Source organism: Phyllobates terribilis, unplaced genomic scaffold (assembly GCF_046119375.1).
Source record: "Phyllobates terribilis strain yellow unplaced genomic scaffold, ASM4611937v1 Scaffold_1__5_contigs__length_1240528914, whole genome shotgun sequence".
Taxonomy (NCBI): domain Eukaryota; kingdom Metazoa; phylum Chordata; class Amphibia; order Anura; family Dendrobatidae; genus Phyllobates; species Phyllobates terribilis.
Genome location: NW_027362761.1, coordinates 534,402,130 through 534,421,460, shown reverse-complemented (window position 1 = coordinate 534,421,460; position 19,331 = coordinate 534,402,130). Strand labels below are relative to the sequence as shown.

The 19,331-nt window shown below is 43.6% G+C and overlaps 1 protein-coding gene across 2 annotated transcripts in view; it reads left to right on the top strand.

Annotated features, from left to right (window-relative positions):
- Nucleotides 1-19,331, top strand: part of DHX29 (DExH-box helicase 29) — a 67,224-nt gene that overhangs the window by 5,150 nt on the left and 42,743 nt on the right. The window contains exons 2-7 of one of the 2 annotated variants that reach the window (XM_073680340.1): nt 8,967-9,174; nt 9,641-9,708; nt 15,227-15,340; nt 17,057-17,186; nt 17,433-17,560; nt 18,364-18,486. In XM_073680340.1, the coding sequence (XP_073536441.1) occupies nt 8,991-9,174; nt 9,641-9,708; nt 15,227-15,340; nt 17,057-17,186; nt 17,433-17,560; nt 18,364-18,486 (747 nt within the window). In that variant the 5' untranslated portion in view covers nt 8,967-8,990. The remainder of the gene's footprint in view (nt 1-8,966; nt 9,175-9,640; nt 9,709-15,226; nt 15,341-17,056; nt 17,187-17,432; nt 17,561-18,363; nt 18,487-19,331) is intronic. The other variant, XM_073680341.1, reaches the window with a different exon arrangement.

The window sequence follows — 19,331 nt, the reverse complement described above, 5'->3', positions numbered from 1 at the left end:
TGTCAACCAAATGTTATTTCAGCAGACCGCTATCTCTCTAGACTACTTTATACACATGATTCCAGCAATTTGTTACTTACTGGGCTGCTTGCTATAGTTTTGATAATCTCCTGTTGGTACAACAGTGATTTTATCACTAGAGGACTAGTAAGCCTGCTGTCATGTAGTCTTCCATATTCATGAGCTCTGTATAATCCCGTCCAGCACTAATTGGTAGCTTTCTGCCTATGCACAGTGTACACAGAACGTAGCCAATCAGTGATGTGGGCGGTGTTATACAGAGCTCAGCAGTCAGAGGACTGCTAGATCCGCAGGATAAAAGTGATTTTATTGGGGGGGGGGGCTTGGCTGGAAGTCCATGAAGCAGGACGTGTTTGCTCAAGCTCTGTGACCCTGCCAAGCTATCTATAACAATCCTTCTGCATTCTAAGTCATCTTAGGCTCTTTTTGCCCACACATAACTCTCCAAACTGTGAGCTACCATCTGAGACCCCTCTTGACCGGATCGGCCTCATTTAGGCGAAGATAAGGATTGAGGCCTACTCCCGCCTCGTGACTGCGGCCTTGCCAGAGGGCCCTCACTCATCCCTGTATCATCGCCTGCCTACCTCTCCAGTGCGGAGGCCTGCAGCCGCGGATCGAGGTATTATGACAGACGGGGTCCTTCTGTGGAGTCTTGGCGGAAGCCCGCGGTGCTGAGACGTGGGGATCCTGTGTCGGTGCCTGGACTCGTGCGAGGCGGCTGTGTTTTCTGTCCCGGGCCAGCCCATCGGTCATCTTGGGTGGCAGCCCTGCTGGTTGGGGCGTGAGGTGTCGGCGAGGGACGCGGAGTCTGGTGCTGCCTAGGAGAAGAGGTGCCATCTTGAATTGCGGCTCCCCTCTGTGACCCACGTTCAGCGGAGCCTGCGGCGGTGTGGTGGAGGAGCGGCGCTCCGGTCGCGGGAGCGACGGCTGGCCGGTGACCCCCCCCCATACACACACCTCCTCCCCATCGGAGAAAAGGAGAATCGGAGGGAAGTGAAGAACCAACTGGCGGAGGGGTACGGGCGGATCGCCGCCGTCAACTTGTATTTAGAGGGCACTACACCGCAGACTCTGCGTGGTGAGTAACCTCCCCAGTGACTAAACAATCCTTCTATTATCCCCCCCCCCCCCGTTATCTCTCAGCATACTACCAACTCCCAGTGGCTCCTCTACTTTATCTGAGCTTCAGGACTTCCCCTGCATTATCACTCATAAAAGGCCATTGGTGTGTGTGTGTGTAGATGAAATTTGAACTGGAGGAGAAGGAGCAAAAGTGTAGACACAGGACCTGGACACTGCAGTGTGCTACCGCCACCTACTGTCTCTCTTTGAAATCGCACTTTCTGCCCATATTCTGCAGTATGACTTAGCGGAGAAATGATTCTATGATCTTCCAAATATTAATATTCGAACCACTGACAATATCCTGAAACACATATTAAATTGCCAACTACAAGTTCGCCCCTTATACTGCATACGCCTCTCAGGGGAAATAACTTGAGTCCTATGAGTCCTAATAAACAACAGTCCACAGCTGAGAAACTGAAACCCTATGCCAGAGGGAACAGCTCTGTGACAGCCCAGAGATCCTCAAAAATATCTCAAGGGGAGACACCATTAATACAAGAACCAGATGATATGGACTCAGACCCTACTCTGAAGCAGGTCTCTACACAATTTCTGTCTGTTATTCAAGACTGCACAGCATCCCTGACTGGGAAAATTGAGGAGGTTAAAACTGATCTGGGACTACTTCGCAATGATATGTCAAATCTGGGAGAGAAAATCCAACAGGCGGAGGATGGAATCTCGAATCTGGAGGACCAAGTAACACCTTTGCCAGAGCGTATCCAAGAAATTAAACATAAAATGGAACTGTGTATACAAAAGAATGATGATTTGGAGAATAGACTGAGGCGAAACAACATCCGTATAATTGGTTTTCCTGAAAGAGCAGAAGGAAACAACCCCAGTGACTTTGTGGAAAAATGGATACGTAGCCTATTTCTAGATACCACCTTTTCTGCTGCATATGCTGTGGAAAGGGCACACCGGGTTCCTGGGAGACCAAATCCTCCGGGGGCCCCTCCCAGACCTCTACTGGCCAGATTCCTTAACTGGAAAGATAGAGACTATACAATCGACGCGGAAGGCCCAAGTGATTAAACTTGAAAGTGTCACCGTAATGTTGTTTCCAGCCTTTTCAGCTTACAGAAACGATGGGCCTCATTTATATCGATTAAAAGACGTTTGAAAAGTTCTAATGTGAGCTACTCTGTGGCATATCCAGCCAGGCTAAGGGTGGTGGATGGCGAGAGGGTAACTTTCTTCCAGAATCCTGTGGAAGCGGAGGAGTGGATTTCCAGGAGAGCGAGATGTCAGAGGCAGTAATGATAGTACATGTTGATAGGAAAAGTTTATTGTATTAATATTGAATTATTTGATTCAGATAGAGGACATCAGTTTAAATCCTGCAGGATATTGTTGAAATGTTCTATGTTTATATCTGTGAAGAATTATCATAATGATTAATCAGAATACCTCTCTGAATTTAGTCTAATGTCCAATTATCAAAACAAAACAGAATTTACATCTATAAGATTGAGTTGGGCAGTTTTGTGATTAAACAAAAGAAGTTTTGTTCTTCCTGAATTTATTAGCCAGGAGGGAGGGGCGAAGTATATATTGAAAGGGGTGGGGTCCAGATTGTGATTATATATCCTCATGTTAATGATCTTGGAAAGGGCTGATAAAAATTATTAAAAATTCCTATTGGGAAGGTGGCGAGGTATCCACTTCTTTGGGTATTTGTGCCTCAGTCCCGGGTCCAAGGACTTGGTTACCCTTCGGGTTTAGCAAAAACCAGGTTATCTGACCAATAATCCTTTAGTAGCCTTTATACAGAATCATTTAAGGTATATATTTTGAATTTATTGCAATTTGATATTAGTGGTTCGGATAGAAAAGTGGATAATTCCTTTTTTTCATCTTAAAAAAAGGGGGGGTGGTGGATTTTCTATTCATGCCTGTACTTAAGTTTTTGAAAGTTTATAGGCATCTCCAGTTGTATTTCTATGGCCACTACTGGTCACTTGTTTTATATCTGATTGTAACTTTAATTGAATGTGAGCACTGCACTCTTAATTCATTGTTCAGAAATGGCCTACAAATGACTGAAGCATGCACTCTTGAGGGGAATAACTTCCTTGGTCAAAATTTTAGATGGAACCTTTATGGCGTCACTTAAACTTCTCTCATGGAACATTAGGGGATTGGGGAATGCCAAGAAACGGAATATTGTATTCTCCCAGATACGTAAATCTCAAGCACAGATAATATGCCTTCAGGAAACCCATTTAACCCCGGACACTGTGTCCAGAATGAACAAACCCTGGATACAGTGGCACAAAGACGCTACACATACTAATTATTCTAGAGGTGTAGTTACCATTGTGCATAAGTCAGTGAGATGGTCAGTTCAAACTGTCAAAAGAGACTCAGAGGGTAGATTTATTTTCGTATACGCATTTATAGATATGGTGCCATATGTAATACTCAACATATACAACCCACCACCAGCCAAAATGGATGTACTCCAACAGGCAGTGATTTTTGTATCACAGTACCCAGATACTAAAATGTTATGTATGGGAGACTTTAATATGATTCTTAATACATACTTGGACAAAAATGAGCCCTGCAAACACTAGGTCTGATAGTCAGGACACCACTGCTTTACATACTTTCATAACAGAGGTGGGTTGGATTGGTTTGTGGAGGCAGCAGCACCCACTCGAGAGAATTCTCCTGCTATACACCTGCTGTTCGATGTTTATCTACAATTGATCATATATTTGGAAACAAAGCTGCATTTTCGGATTTAAATAAAATTGAATATTCCCCTAGAACGGTATCGGACCGTACTCCACTGATAGCATCTTTTCATTTGGGGGGTCCTAATAGACCCAAGAGGTTTCGCATACATCCGTTTTGGTTGTCTCTTATAGAAGAACATGATAGGATACCAGATCAAGTGGAAGTATTTATAGCAGATCATGGGGACTTCCCTGACAGATTGATAGTATGGGACACACTTAAAGCATATATAAGGAGATGCGTTAAATCAACGATTTCATACATTAAAAGGGAATCGTCTATTGAGGAGCAGAGGCTTGCCGAAGAATGCAAATTATTAGAAGCTGAATATATTAACAATCCCTCAGATAATTCCTTACATAATTGGCTTGGGAAAGGGAGGGAATACCTGACCCATCTGCAGGAAAAAGCACAGAGAAAACTTTTCTTTTCAAAACAAACTAAAGCCACCGTCACACATAGCGAGATCGCTAGTGAGATCGCTGCTGTGTCACGGTTTTGGTGACACAACAGCGACCTCACCAGCGATGTCGCTATGTGTGACACTTTGCAGCGATCAGGTCCCTGCTGTGAGGTCGCTGATCGCTGTGAAATGTCCTGGACCATTTTTTGGTCTTTGCCCTCCCTCTGATCAGCACACATCGCTGTGTGTGACCAGCGGGACCAGCAATCAGGCTGGTAACCATGATAAACAGCGGGTTACTAGGGGCACACGCGCACTTAGTAACCCGCTGTTTATCATGGTTACCACTCTGCTACGGTGAGCGGTAACCTCCTGCTCACCGTAGCAGAGTGGTAACCATGATAAACAGCGGGTTACTAGGTGCGCGTGTGCCCCTAGTAACCCGCGTTTTATCATGGTTACCAGCCTGCTCCTGCTTCAGCAGACTGGTAACCAGGAGCAGGACATCGTGGAAAGATTCTTTCCACAATGTCGCTGCTCCCCTGATCGCTGGTGAGCCTGCCTGTTTGACAGCTCACCAGCGATCACATAGCGACGCAGCAACAATCCCTGACAGGTCGTATCGTTGTCTGGATCGCTGTAGCGTCGCTAAGTGTGACGGGGCCTTTACTTTGAGCTGGGTAACCAATCAAGTAAATTCTTAGCATACATAGTCCAACAAAATCAGATGTCCCCATCAATACTGGCTATTAACACAAGGGAAGGTAGCCCGCTGCTTAAATCAGATCAGATTGCAAGCAGATTTGAAGAATACTATAGAGAACTTTATAACTCCCAATCCAACCACACTATAGAGGAAATTGATGAATACCTGAATCAAATAGAATTCCCTAAACTCTCTTGTGAAAATCGGACACTCCTGGATGGAGATATCACTTTGGAAGAAATAAGGGAAGCAACCATGTCTTTATCTAATGGGAAGGCACCGGGACCCGATGGCATTCCTATAGAATTATATAAAAGATACATAGACCTGATAGCTCCAGTTCTGTTGCAAACGTTTTCTGAAGCACTTTCGGGACGCTCACTTCCCCAATCCTTCTGTAATGCTACTATATAGTATTGATCCTCCAAGCCAGGTAAACCAATTGAGGAATGTAGTTCTTATCGCCCCATATTCCTATTGAATACAGATTACAAAATACTTACGAAACTCATAGCCAATAGATTAAAAATAGTAACATTAAGCATTATACATGAGGATTAATCTGACTTTAGGCTGGGAAGGTTTACTTCATCTAATATTAGAAGAGTTCAAGTGTTAACACAGATAGGACATAAATATCAGAAACCCTGGGCTATAGCTTCTTTAGATACGGTGAAAGCCTTTGACTCCTTGGAGTGGACGTTCCTACAGTGTGTGCTCCTGAAATTTGGGTTTTCTGATAAATTTTGTAGGTGGATTAAATTGATCTACTATGTGCCAAGGGCTAACATTCTAGTAAATGGAATACTATCGGAATACTTTAACCTGGGTAGAGGAACTAGACAGGGTTGCCCCTTATCCCCAATGCTCTTCGCTCTAGCAATAGAGCCTATTGCCCTTAAAATTAGGCAGGCCCACCTTGTGGAGGGCATTAGTATAAACTCTAGAATAGATAAAGTGGGGTTATACGCAAACGACCTGATCCTCTAAACAAAATAGAACAATCCCTTCCAAGAGCAATTGACCTTATTAATTACTTTGAGGAATTACCGGGCCTTAAAATCAATTGGAGCAAATCTGTGGTTATGCCACTTATAGATAACATAACCAAACCGTTTTTTTTTTTTTTTTTGGATTACAGGTAGTACAAAAATTCAAATATCTAGGCATTATCATTATTTTTTCTTCTTTTAGACCTTTACTGGCCAGCCACGCTGTAGAGTAGTTGGATGCATGTGATGGAGCATTGTCCTGCTTGAAAATCATGTTTTTCTTGAACGATACCGACTTCTTCCTGTACCACTGCTTGAAGAAGTTGTCTTCCAAAAATTGGCAGTAGGTCTGGGAGTTGAGCTTCACTTCATCCTCAACCCGAAAAGGTCCCACAAGTTCATCTTTGATGATACCCGCCCATACCAGTACCCCACCTCCACCTTGCTGGTGTCTGAGTCGGAGTGGAGCTCTCTGCCCTTTACTGATCCAGCCTCTGGCCCATCCATCTGGCCCATCAAGAGTCACTCTCATTTCATCAGTCCATTAAACCTTTGAAAAAACAGTCTTAAGATATTTCTTGTCCCATTCTTGATGTTTTATCTTATGTTTCTTGTTCAAAGGTGGTCGTTTTTCAGCCTTCCTTACCTTGGCCATGTCCCTGAGTATCGCACACCTTGTGCTTTTTGATACTCCAGTAACGTTGCAGCTCTGAAATATGGCAAAACTGGTGGCGAATGGCATCTTGGCAGCTTCACGCTTCATTTTCCTCAATTCATATCAGTTATTTTGCGCCTTTTTTGGCCAACACGCTTCTTGCGACCCTGTTGGCTATTTGCCATGAAACGCTTGATTGTTCAGTGATCACGCTTCAAAAGTTTGGAAATTTCAAGACTGCTGCATCCCTCTGCAAGACATCTCACAATTTTGGACTTTTCAGAGCCCGTCAAATCTCTCTTCTGACCCATTTTGCCAAAGGAAAGGAAGTTGCCTAATAATTAAGCACACCTTATATAGGGTGTTGATGTCATTAGTCAACACCCCTCCTCATTACAGAGATGCACATCACCAGATTTACTTAATTGGTAGTTGGCTCTCAAGCCTATGCAGCTTGGAGTAGGACAACATGTATAAAAAGTATTGAAGTGATCAAAATACGCATTTGCCACAGATTTGGGTAATCAGGAGTGGATTTCTGGCATCTTATTTGGAATTGTGGGATAATACGAAGATATTGGGGTGAAGTGAAAACTACACTGGAATGGATAATTGGGATGCCAATTGAATGTAGTCCAGAGTTTTGTGTCTTTGGTATTGTGGACGAGGAAATGTGGACACACTATGATCGGATATTGCTTCGGGAGGCTACATTTATGGCCAGAAAAGCGATAACATTAAGATGGATGGGAGGGAAGTCTCCTACTATCAACCAATGGAAAAACTAGTGAATGATACAATACTGTATGAAACAATATTGTATAGATTGTGAGCCCTCGCGGTCAGGGTCCTCGCTCCTCCTGTACCAGTCGCTGTCACATTGTGTTCAAGATTATTGTACTTGCTTTTTCTATGTATACCCCTTTTCGCATGTAAAGCGCCATGGAATAAATGGCGCTATAATAATAATAGGAATAGGGGTTGTCCCCAGAAATTCCAAAGGATATGGGAAAGATGGTGTAATTCGCCCTTAACGCACTTGTCCCCTGGTGCCATGACCTCGCTAATCTCACGTTATGAGTCCTGATATATGCCTTTTGAGTGCATGGAAAACAATATATGATACATATGGGCTGTAAGAGTGTACCTCTATTGCAACTGTAATTGATATATATACTGAATTCTGATAAGGATTGGGCCGGTTTAGTAAAGAGTGCAGTGCTCCACAATGAAGCTTATGTTTCAAACTATTTGGGGTTTTTTGTTTTTTTCGTTTCTTTCTTGTGATGTAAATTGTATTAAACTGAGGATGGTTAATGTTTAGATTACCCTGACCTTATACTATGACGATATCTGTTTGTAACCATTATCCTGTGGAATTTTTCAATAAAGAGTTTAAAAAAAAAGTGATTTATCAAATTGACCAGAAGTAAACCAGTAAGTGACACATCTCTGGAATCAGGATCTCTGTCTCTACATCAGGCTGCTCTCAGATGGGGTAGCAAAAACCGTCTGACAGATTCCATTTAACTGCCTGTTTGATGATCTAGAAAGGTATTAAAGGGGTGGTCTGAAACTAACATTTATTTTAATCCTAAATATCTGTCTATTAAATGTAAGAACAGTAGCGCAAATAGGGTCTTATCTGATAATATCCGAACAGGATTAGTAAACAACTGTTCACCTTTTAAGGTTGTGGTACATAAATAGCTTTGGAGCACGGCTGCTGCAGACCCATCAGGGAAAGATGGCGAAGGCAAGGGATAATGGGTTAATTTCTGCACTGTCGAACAAAGGATTAAAGATGAATGGAGCTGAGGATCCAGGAGATAAATGAGATTTATTTTTCTATGCGTTTCGAAGTGACAACAGAACAAACCACAGAACTGCGGGACAGAGCAAAGTACTGTAGTGCGCATGCGGCGGCGCTCTTTGGCCTTTCCCGGCGCATGCGTACTACAGTACTGCGCTCGGCAGGCCAGAGAGAAGTGCACCTGCGCTGGAGGACACTGTGTGGATGGCGTAGTACGCGTCACCCACACGAGGCAAGGAAGGAGGACGGCGATCACAAGAAGAGAGGAGGCTCCGGATCAAGATCACCGTCACCCATCGGACCGGACCGCCCCATAGGTGAGTATAATAAGATCTTTTTTTGTGCTATGCAGAGCGCACTGGGGACATATATACAGCATTCTAGGATGCTGTCACATAGGGCGTACATGTGCTGGCTCTTCTTTATATGGGAAAAACCTGGTGACCGGTTCCATTGTAAGAGTTTATCCATCATGTTTTGGTTGTTTCTTGGTGTAGATATTCTCCTGAAGATCTAGAAGAATGGGCGGTAAAAATAAGAAAAACCGGCACAGCAATGCTCCTGCCATCCAGGGTGCGATTTCTGCTGTTAACCGAACCAGGGCAGCAGCAGAGACCAGGACTGGAGGGGAGGATGCAGCAAAGAGGGAGGCTGGCAGGTCGGCAAGTGCGTCTTCTGTGAGTAAGGAAGCACGGAGCAAGCAAGGTAACGTGGAGACAGTCCAGGACTAATGCTTGTGTTCTAGGGATGAGGTTTGTCACTGCCAGGTAAAGAGGCAGGGTAACAACCAATATGGCTGCCAGAACAGCTCCCATGCAGATTTGTATCCAGCCTTCCCAAACTTCTAAATGACTTATGTACCTGGTTAATTGTGATCAATAGCTCTGTTCATAGGCCGTGTCTGGTATTACAGCTCACCCATATTCATGTAACTGTGACAATGCTGTGATACCAGACACAGCCTGAGGGCAGAGGTGGAGCTGTTTCTAGAAAGAATCAGCTCTAAATCTGAGATTACACCGTTCTGCCAGCAGTGATTTCAGCCACAGCAGAAGGTTCCTGAGATACTTAGGTTTTATCTGTCGCCTTTGCCACTTATTTGATATGTCCATTTTCTACACAATCAAAAATTTTTTTTTTTGCTGATATTTTATTTCTTCTTTTTTGTTAGGTCCAAAAACGTACAGCTTTGCCTCATCAGCCGACTCTACTGCTAATAACGACAAATCTGTACTGAAGGTGAGAACTCGTCACTGTATTTCTGTTGGGGAATCGCTGATAATGATATTATTCCCTTATATAAGAGTCTGTTCACACTTTGAACCTAAGATAAAAAGAAAATGAGCAAATATCTTGTAGCAAGCAAATAAATAGTAATATTACATGTAAATAACAGTTGTACTATTATTTATTTGCTTATTACAGGATATTTGCTCCTTTTCTTTTTATCTTAGGTTCTGCTTGTTAACCCCTTTACCCCCGAGGGTGGTTTGCACGTTAATGACCAGGCCAATTTTTACAATTCTGACCACTGTCACTTTATGAGGTAATAACTCTGGAACGCTTCAATGTATCTCACTGATTCGGATATTCTTTTTTCGTGACATATTGTACTTCATGATAGTGGTAATATTTCTTCTATATGACTTGCATTTATTTGTGAAAAAAAACAACGGAAATTTGGCGAAAATTTCGCAATTTTCAAACTTTGAATTTTTATGCCCTTAAATCAGAGAGATATGTCACACAAAATAGTTAATAAATAACATTTCCTACATGTCTACTTTACATCAGCACAATTTTGTAACCAAATTTTTTTTTCTGTTAGAAAGTTATAAAGGTTAAAAGTTGACCAGCGATTTCTCATTTTTACAACAAAATTTACAAAACCATTTTTTTAGGGACCACATCACATTTGAAGTGACTTTGAGGGGCCTTTATGACGGAAAATACCCCAAAGTGACACCATTCTAAAAACTGCTCCCCTCAAGGTGCTCAAAACCACATTCAAGAAGTTTATTAACCCTTCAGGTGCTTCACAGGAATTTTTGGAATATGGAAGAAAAAAATGAACATTTATTTTTTTTCACAAAATGTTACTTTAGACCCCAATTTTTTTATTTTCGCAAGGGTTTTAGGAAAAAGTGGACCCCAAAGTTTGTTGTGTAATTCCTCCTGAGCACCAGATACCCCATATGTAGGGGAAAACCACATGGCAGGGTTCAGAAGGGAAGGAGCGCCATTTGACTTTTTGAATGTAAAATTTGCTTAATTAGCGGATGCCATGTTGCGTTTGGGGAGCCCCTGATGTGCCTAAACAGTGGAAACCCCCCAAGAAGTGGCACCATTTTGGAAACTACACCCCTCCGGGGTTTTATCAAGGGATATAGTGGACATTTTGAACTCAGAGGTACGACACAGAATTTGATAACATTAGGTCATCATATTGAATAAGTTGTCATTAGTCTTGAGTGCAAGTGCTCGCTACTTGACCTTGCATCAGGTACTCAGGTATGCACCATGTATCACGGGTGCTCGGGTGATATGCTCGAGTCCCCACCCCGCATGTTTCACAGTTGTTAGACACCCAAAAAAAAACATGCTGGGATCACTCGTGCATGGCAGGCAATTCCCGCAAGGTTTTTTTGGCCGTATAACAGCTGCAAAACATGCGGAGCGGAGACTCAAGCATGTCACTCGAGCACCCGCGATACTCTGTGCATACCCGAGCACCCGATGCAAACTCAAGTAGTGAGCACTTGCGCTCAACACTAATCGTCATTATTTTTTTTTCTTTACTTCTGAAAAAATCCCAACCCCAACACAACCCTAACCCTAGCGTTTATTTTTTATGCCATTCCTCGTGCAGTATAAGTGATTAGAGGACTTTATTCTTCGGGTCGGTGCGATTAAAGCAATACCAGATTCATATCGGGTTTTGATGATTGACAGATGTCACACACTAAAAAACCCTTTTTTTTTTTGCAAAGACTAGTTTTTGCATCGCCATATTTTGAAAGCTCTAATTTTTCCATATTTCAGCCGACAGTCATGTGACGGCTTGTTTTTTGCGAGTTGATCGAGTATGAATTGTTAACCCCTTCGGCGAGCACGCTCGGGTTCTCACCGAGTATTTGCGGCGTTCTCGACATTGATGAAAGTGTCGCCGCGGCTGCATGTGTCACATCTGTCATACACCTGTGACACATGCAGGGATTGCCTGACAAACAAGGGGTTAACAATTCATACTTGCTCAACACTAGTCATCACCAACAAAGGCTTTTGTTCTAAGTATTAAATGCATTTCAGTAAGTGTGTTCAATACTTTTTCCCTGTATCATTTCTCATTATACACAAAGCTTAATTTATGGACATCAATGGATTGATTTATTTGCCTGTGTGGATTGGATGGGTTGTTACTGACATCTGGTGAGAATTTCATGTCAATAGCACCTTTAGAAATAGATTTACGTAGAAAATTGATGACATGTATAATACTTATTTCACTCACTGTATATGTCCCCATGATTACGGACTGCTAACAAACCCTGTGTGCGGCGAGATCCTGCCATCCTATGTTACTCCGCTCCCTCTATCTTACGAACATAAGACAGCAGGCGTGTCTAGAAGGGAATGACACACAACTGCAGGGTCAGACTACACCTAGGGTTTGTTTGTAGTCTGTAACTATAGAGACTCACAGGTCTGCATAGGAGCTGTGTACAATTCGGTGGGATATTTTCTAAGCCAGGGGTGGGCAATTTAAAGACACTGACTGTTGTGGAGGACTGAACCAATAGAGCAGATTTAATTCTGCTTATTTTTTTATTGTTTTAGATACATTTTTATAGCTTATTTTTGAGCAGAATTAAGTGTGTGACTGGCTAGTACCTCTAATACAGGTTACGATAGGGCTTGTATTTTTACCTGTAGCAGTGAATCAAAACCAAATAGTTTACTGTTTTTATAAAGTTTATAAGTCATACTGCTCCTGTTATTCAGCCTTTGTAGCTTCATTAACAGTTCCCACACAACACAGTATGATGTCCCCTCCCCTCACACACACAGTATGATGTCTCCACCCTCACACACAACACAGTATGATGTCCCTCCCCTCACACACAACACAGTATGATGTCCCTCCCCTCACACACAACACAGTATGATGTCCCTCCCCTCACACACAACACAGTATGATGTCCCTCCCCTCACACACACACACAGTATGATGTCCCTCCCCTCACATACACAGTATGATGTCCCTCCCCTCACACACACACACAGTATGATGTCCCCTCCCCTCACACACACAGTATGATGTCCCTCCCCTCACACACAACACAGTATGATGTCCCTCCCCTCACACACAACACAGTATGATGTCCCTCCCCTCACACACAACACAGTATGATGTCCCTCCCCTCACACACAACACAGTATGATGTCCCTCCCCTCACACACACACACAGTATGATGTCCCTCCCCTCACACACACAGTATGATGTCCCTCCCCTCACACACACACACAGTATGATGTCCCCTCCCCTCACACACACAGTATGATGTCCCTCCCCTCACACACACAGTATGATGTCCCTCCCCTCACACACACAGTATGATGTCCCTCCCCTCACACACACAGTATGATGTCCCTCCCCTCACACACACAGTATGATGTCCCTCCCCTCACACACACACACAGTATGATGTCCCTCCCCTCACACACACACACAGTATGATGTCCCCTCCCCTCACACACACAGTATGATGTCTCCACCCTCACACACACAGTATGATGTCTCCACCCTCACACACACAGTATGATGTCCCTCCCCTCACACACACACACAGTATGATGTCCCCTCCCCTCACACACACAGTATGATGTCTCCACCCTCACACACACAGTATGATGTCCCCACCCTCACACACACACACAGTATGATGTCCCCACCCTCACACACACACACACACAGTATGATGTCCCTCCCCTCACACACAACACAGTATGATGTCCCTCCCCTCACACACACACACAGTATGATGTCTCCCCTCACACGCACACACAGTATCATGTCCCCCCCTCACACACACAGTATGATGTCCCCCCCCCCCCCCACACACACACACACGCTCGCGCAGTGTGGTGTGTCCCCCCCTCTCACACACATGTTTCAGAATGTGTCCCCCCCCCCCTCACACACACAGTATGATGTGTCCCCCCCTCACACACACAGTATGATGTGTCCCCCCCTCACACACACAGTATGATGTGTCCCGCCCTCACACACACAGTATGATGTGTCCCGCCCTCACACACACAGTATGATGTGTCCCCCCCCTCACACACACACGGTATGATGTGTCCCCGCCCTCACACACACACAGTATGATGTGTCCCCCCCTCACACACACACACAGTATGATGTGTCCCCGCCCTCACACACACACACAGTATGATGTGTCCCCGCCCTCACACACACACACAGTATGATGTGTCACCGCCCTCACACACACACACAGTATGATGTGTCACCGCCCTCACACACACACACAGTATGATGTGTTCCCGCCCTCACACACACACACAGTATGATGTGTCCCCGCCCTCACACACACACACAGTATGATGTGTCACCGCCCTCACACACACACAGTATGATGTGTCACCGCCCTCACACACACACACACAGTATGATGTGTCACCGCCCTCACACACACACACACAGTATGATGTGTCACCGCCCTCACACACACACACACAGTATGATGTGTCACCGCCCTCACACACACACACACAGTATGATGTGTCACCGCCCTCACACACACACAGTATGATGTGTCACCGCCCTCACACACACACACAGTATGATGTGTCACCGCCCTCACACACACACACAGTATGATGTGTCACCGCCCTCACACAGTATGATGTGTGTCTACCCCCCTCACACACACAGTATGATGTGTCCCCACACACTGCGCGCGGTGTGGTGCGTCCCCGCGCGCGGTGTGGTGTGCGTCCCCCCCACGCACGTGCGCGGACACACACACACACACACACACACACACACACACACACACACACACACACACACACACACACACACACACACATTATGATGTACTGATGATAATTTTAAAAAAAACGACTTCCACAATTTGCTTTCCCCGCTGCTCTGGTCTGTGCAGTGTACTGAGGCTCCGCACATCATGCGCAATGTAGTGACATTTCTACATCGCGCCTGCTCTGCTTTTATACATACAGGCTCAATGGTGGACGAATTAGCTGACACTTTCCCGTTCCATAATTGTATTCACCCTTATCTGATTCCCGAGGATGCAACTACCAATGAAATTGAAACACAGTACAAGGGGCGGCCACATGGTGCGAGTCGCCTCGATTTCCAGCCCTTACAGCATGTGGCCCTCGGGCTGCGCTTTGTCTTTAAGTTTTTATGGATACATTAGAAGTTTGGATTTATAGCGGGGTCCCATGTCCAGGATCCTCATCTCGCGTACAAAGATTGTCTCTCTTGCTGTCTAAGGTGTATGGGAGCCTGTACACTTCACATCTGTATGAGGCTGTATTCACATCCGCCATTTTTGCTGCATGTTTTGTAAAATTGAAACGGAAAAGTTTCTGTAATTTTTGCAGCACAATCGGCACAGCTGGAGCTGGAGCTATGGGTAATGAGAATGTAACAGCTTGTCAACAATTTGCTGCATTGGCCTCATTTCTCTTTTCTTCCATCAGGTGGTGATTGAAAGCAAACTGGAGAAAAGGATCATCTCTCTCATAAATGATCATAAGAAGCTGAACTGTGACTTGGGGACGGTGTCGGGGAGGCTGACTGCTAAGAAGTTACAGGTCTGCAGCTCTTGTCTTCGCACTCATTATACTTCCGGTGTGACGTCGCACAAATCCTGTTATGTTACACATTAACATAAACCGCGAGATTTATCACCTGGCCATAGGATACATGATGAATATATAATTGGTGGGGGTCCATCCACTGGGACCCCAAAGGATCACTAGGGGCCCTGTGCTTCCCATGTGAGCCGAGTAGTAATGTCCACTGTCTACGAAAGCGGTGGTCACACTGTGACATTCACACACTGTGACTCCAGTTGGTCGGACCCTTCCTCTACCAATCATACATTCATCAGCTATCCCTCACATAGGCAGTAAATATTTTTATATGGGGACGCAGCCGTACCAGAGCTTCTTTTTTGTGGAATAAGTTGTAGTTTTGTATGACCCCCCATTCATTTTACAATATGATGTACTGAAAAATGCAAAAAAAAAAAAAATTCCAAATGCAGTGAAATGGTGAAATAAAACCCCCACAGCTCCGCCATTGTTATTTGGGTTTTGTTTTTATGGCATTCATTGTCCCATATAAATGACCTAGCAGTATGATTCTTCAGGTCAGTACAATTATGCCAACATCAATCTTGTAGGTTTTTTTTTTTTTTTTTTTTTTTTTTTCGTTTTTCGGGAGTAAAATAACATTTTTGTTTTTTGAATTGTCTCTCCATTTTCTGAGACCCGAAACTTTTATTTTTCTGTCAGTGGGGCTGAGTGAAGCCCTGTTGTTTGTTGGTGTTTTTATTGATCACATTTTGGGGAACCAGCAATGTTTTGATCTATTTTTATTGCATTATTGGGGGAGATGCGGCCACACAATAACAGAAATTTTGTCAGTCTGATATTTTTTTCCTTTTATACAGTGCTTACCTTAAAGGAGTTTTCAGAAAACCTTTTCCCTGCTTCAGTTTGTTTTCAAAAAATTAAAAATGAACTTTTCTTTACTCACCCTCCCCGGTTCCAGGGCTGAGTCTTCACCCTTGTTTCCAGTGTCTGTTATTGTCTGCAGCACTGACATCATGTTGACAGCGCTGCAGAGATCAGCTGCTCCCTCTGAAGTTACCAGCACAAGCTGATGAGCGCACTGATTGGCTGCAGCGGTGTCGAAGTGATTTCAGAGCTGCAGACAATAAGGTGTAACTACACAACCCACATTTCTAAGAAAAACTGATATACAAGTATTTATGACAGCAGACATGTCAAGCAAAGTGACAGGTCATCTTTCATTTTCATATTAGTTAGTTCTCCATACCTCCCAACATTTTCCTCTATTCCTGTAACCAGTATGGGGAAAAAAATGGTTGACCACAACAGCACAAAAATTAAAAAGGCAGAAAAGAACTATCTGCTGTGCTCCCAGGCAACATGTTTCAGACCTTGACAAAAGACCATGCAGGTCTGAAACATGTTGCCTGGGAGCACAGCAGATATTTCTTTTCTGCCTTTTTAATTTTTGTGCTGTTGTGGTCAACCATTTTTTGTGCCTTTTACACTACTGGATCAATAAAGCAATTAAAGATGTGAGTGCCGGCTTTTGTTTGGACTGTTGATATTTTTTTCACTGCATGGAATATCCTAAGAACACAGTAAAAACGTATGGTTTTTTTTTGGACAATGGGTGCATCTCTTCTTCGAGTGGCAAAACTCAGGCAAGATGTAGACTTGTGTAGTAGTCTTAAAAAAAAATTCAGCATAATATCTTTTTTTTTTTGCTAGGATCTGTATACAGCCTTACAGGAGTTTAATTTCAAGGCAGAACACATTGAAGATGCCATGTCCAATGCTGTGCTGTATGGCGGAGACCTGCATTCTGCACTGGACTGGCTTTGCTTGAACCTACAGGACGGTATGAATTACACTTTATTGTGCAAAACTTGGTTCTAAAGTTGTGACCACGGGGTTTTTTCAGCAGAGGACTTAGAGCGTTTTTGTGTCAGGTCATATTAGGTCCATATATTTCTTACCATAAACTCCCAAGAACGTGTTTTCCTGCTGCTCTTTAATTGGATTCGTTCCCGTTTTGTCAAGAAATGCACAGACCTAACGTGTTCAGATCTGTACGCTATATAGTAATACCACTTTCCTTTCACAGATGCGTTGCCTGATGGCTTCAGTCAGCAGTTTGTGGAGGAAGAGAAAAAAGTTAGAGAAAAGTTTTATCCCACATCACAGCAGTCAGTGCGTGACAGTGTCGGTAGATCAGCTGATCCGCCTTTGAAGGTAAGTGGTTGAAGTCACAAAGCATGAAAATCGATAGCAAAAGGTAAAAAGCGTAATTTTACATTTATGGGTTGCTGCTGCACATGGTTGTGTCATAAAGCAAGCTCCTGCCTCTAAGCGCAGCAACTGGCGTTAACTCCAATCGCTGCTGTTTAACTTCTGACACTGGCATTTAAATGGAGAGATCCTGGTGGTCGGTGTTTCGAGCACTCATCACCCCTCCCCTCAGCAACACAGAAGAGAAGTGCCTATTGGAAGGCACCGAATACTCTTTTGCTGCCATCTAGGTACTCCATCAGTTTAACTTTATGTTGCAATACAATTGTACTGCCGTATACAGAACGAACAAATAAAAAATATGTAAAAACAAACACGGAACCACCCCCTTATTAAATAGAAAAAAAGAATATTTGGCATAGCTCTATCTATAGAAGTCTGATCTAGCAACATATCAAATTAATTAACCAATATGGTAACTGATGTAAAGAGAAAAAAATAAACTGAAACGCCACAATTGCTATTTTTTCAGTTGTTGCATCTCCTTTAAAAAATGTAATAAAAAGCGATCAAAATATTGTATGTACCACACAATGGTATGAATTATTAACAGCTCCATCATTAGAAAAAAAAAAGTTACTCGGAAAATGACGAGCCCTCATTCGGCTCTGTCAAGCATGTAGAAAGGAATGAGACAAGCAAATTCGGAAAGTAAAATGATAAAAATAACTTTTCTCTCCTATATCTGTAATGAATCTTCCCAGGAATCATATACTTAACTTGTGATATAAATGAATTTTTTTTAGGCTGGTAACGATAAGGAGGAAATGAGCATGAAAGAGTGGATTCTGCGGTATGCGGAGCAGAGCAGCGACGAGGAGGAAGAGGTGGATCCTAAGAACGACCCCGAGATGGAAAAGTTTGACCCTGTAGGTGACCATGTACACAGCACGGTGCAGGCACATGTGGACTCAGTTTGTTAAATTTGCGTTAATAGACTTCATTTATCGCATACGTCTAACAGTGGCGTCCATCACTCATAGATTGACATGGGATCCATAATCGATGCGCTTTGAGCTGAACTTCATCATGATATGTTCATTAAATGAATACCATTATAGAATATATTCACACTTAACTTAACCAAGGGGACTCAAACCTGCGATTGTTTGATCGTTTGCAATATTGAAATTAAAGGGGTTATCACCTTCGTAACAGTTGGGCCAAAAGCAGCAGTAATTCTAGCAAAACAAATGAGTATTACTTACCCTCGCCCAGTCAAGCACCGGCTTTCCACCACTGCCCTGATTTCTGTTGTTTGTCTTCAGCGCTGCAGACAATTGCTGAGCTCAGTATCTTTGACCATGTAGACTGCATAAGCAGTTGAGCTGACTGATTGGCTATAGCGCCGTTGATGTGATGTTAGCAATGCAGACTAGGGTAATGGAGGAAAGCCAGTGCTCGACCGGGGAGGGTAATTAATTCTCACTTTGTTCTGCTATGATTACAGTAGCTTATAGCCTAAAGTATTCTAAAAGGTGGCAAAAACCTCCTATGAAGCTTAGCCACTGGCTTGATTTCATAGGAGCACAAAGATTGGGTCAAATGGGGCCATCAGAAGCCTTATGGTGCCAGGGTTAAACATCACAACTCTATGATTGACAGCGGCATTTAAATAGTCAAACAGCTGCAATCGGAGATAGCTCCAGTTACTGCTGTTACAGGCCGATGCTGGCTGTATAACCCGGCCAGCACCCACACTGCATGGAGCAGA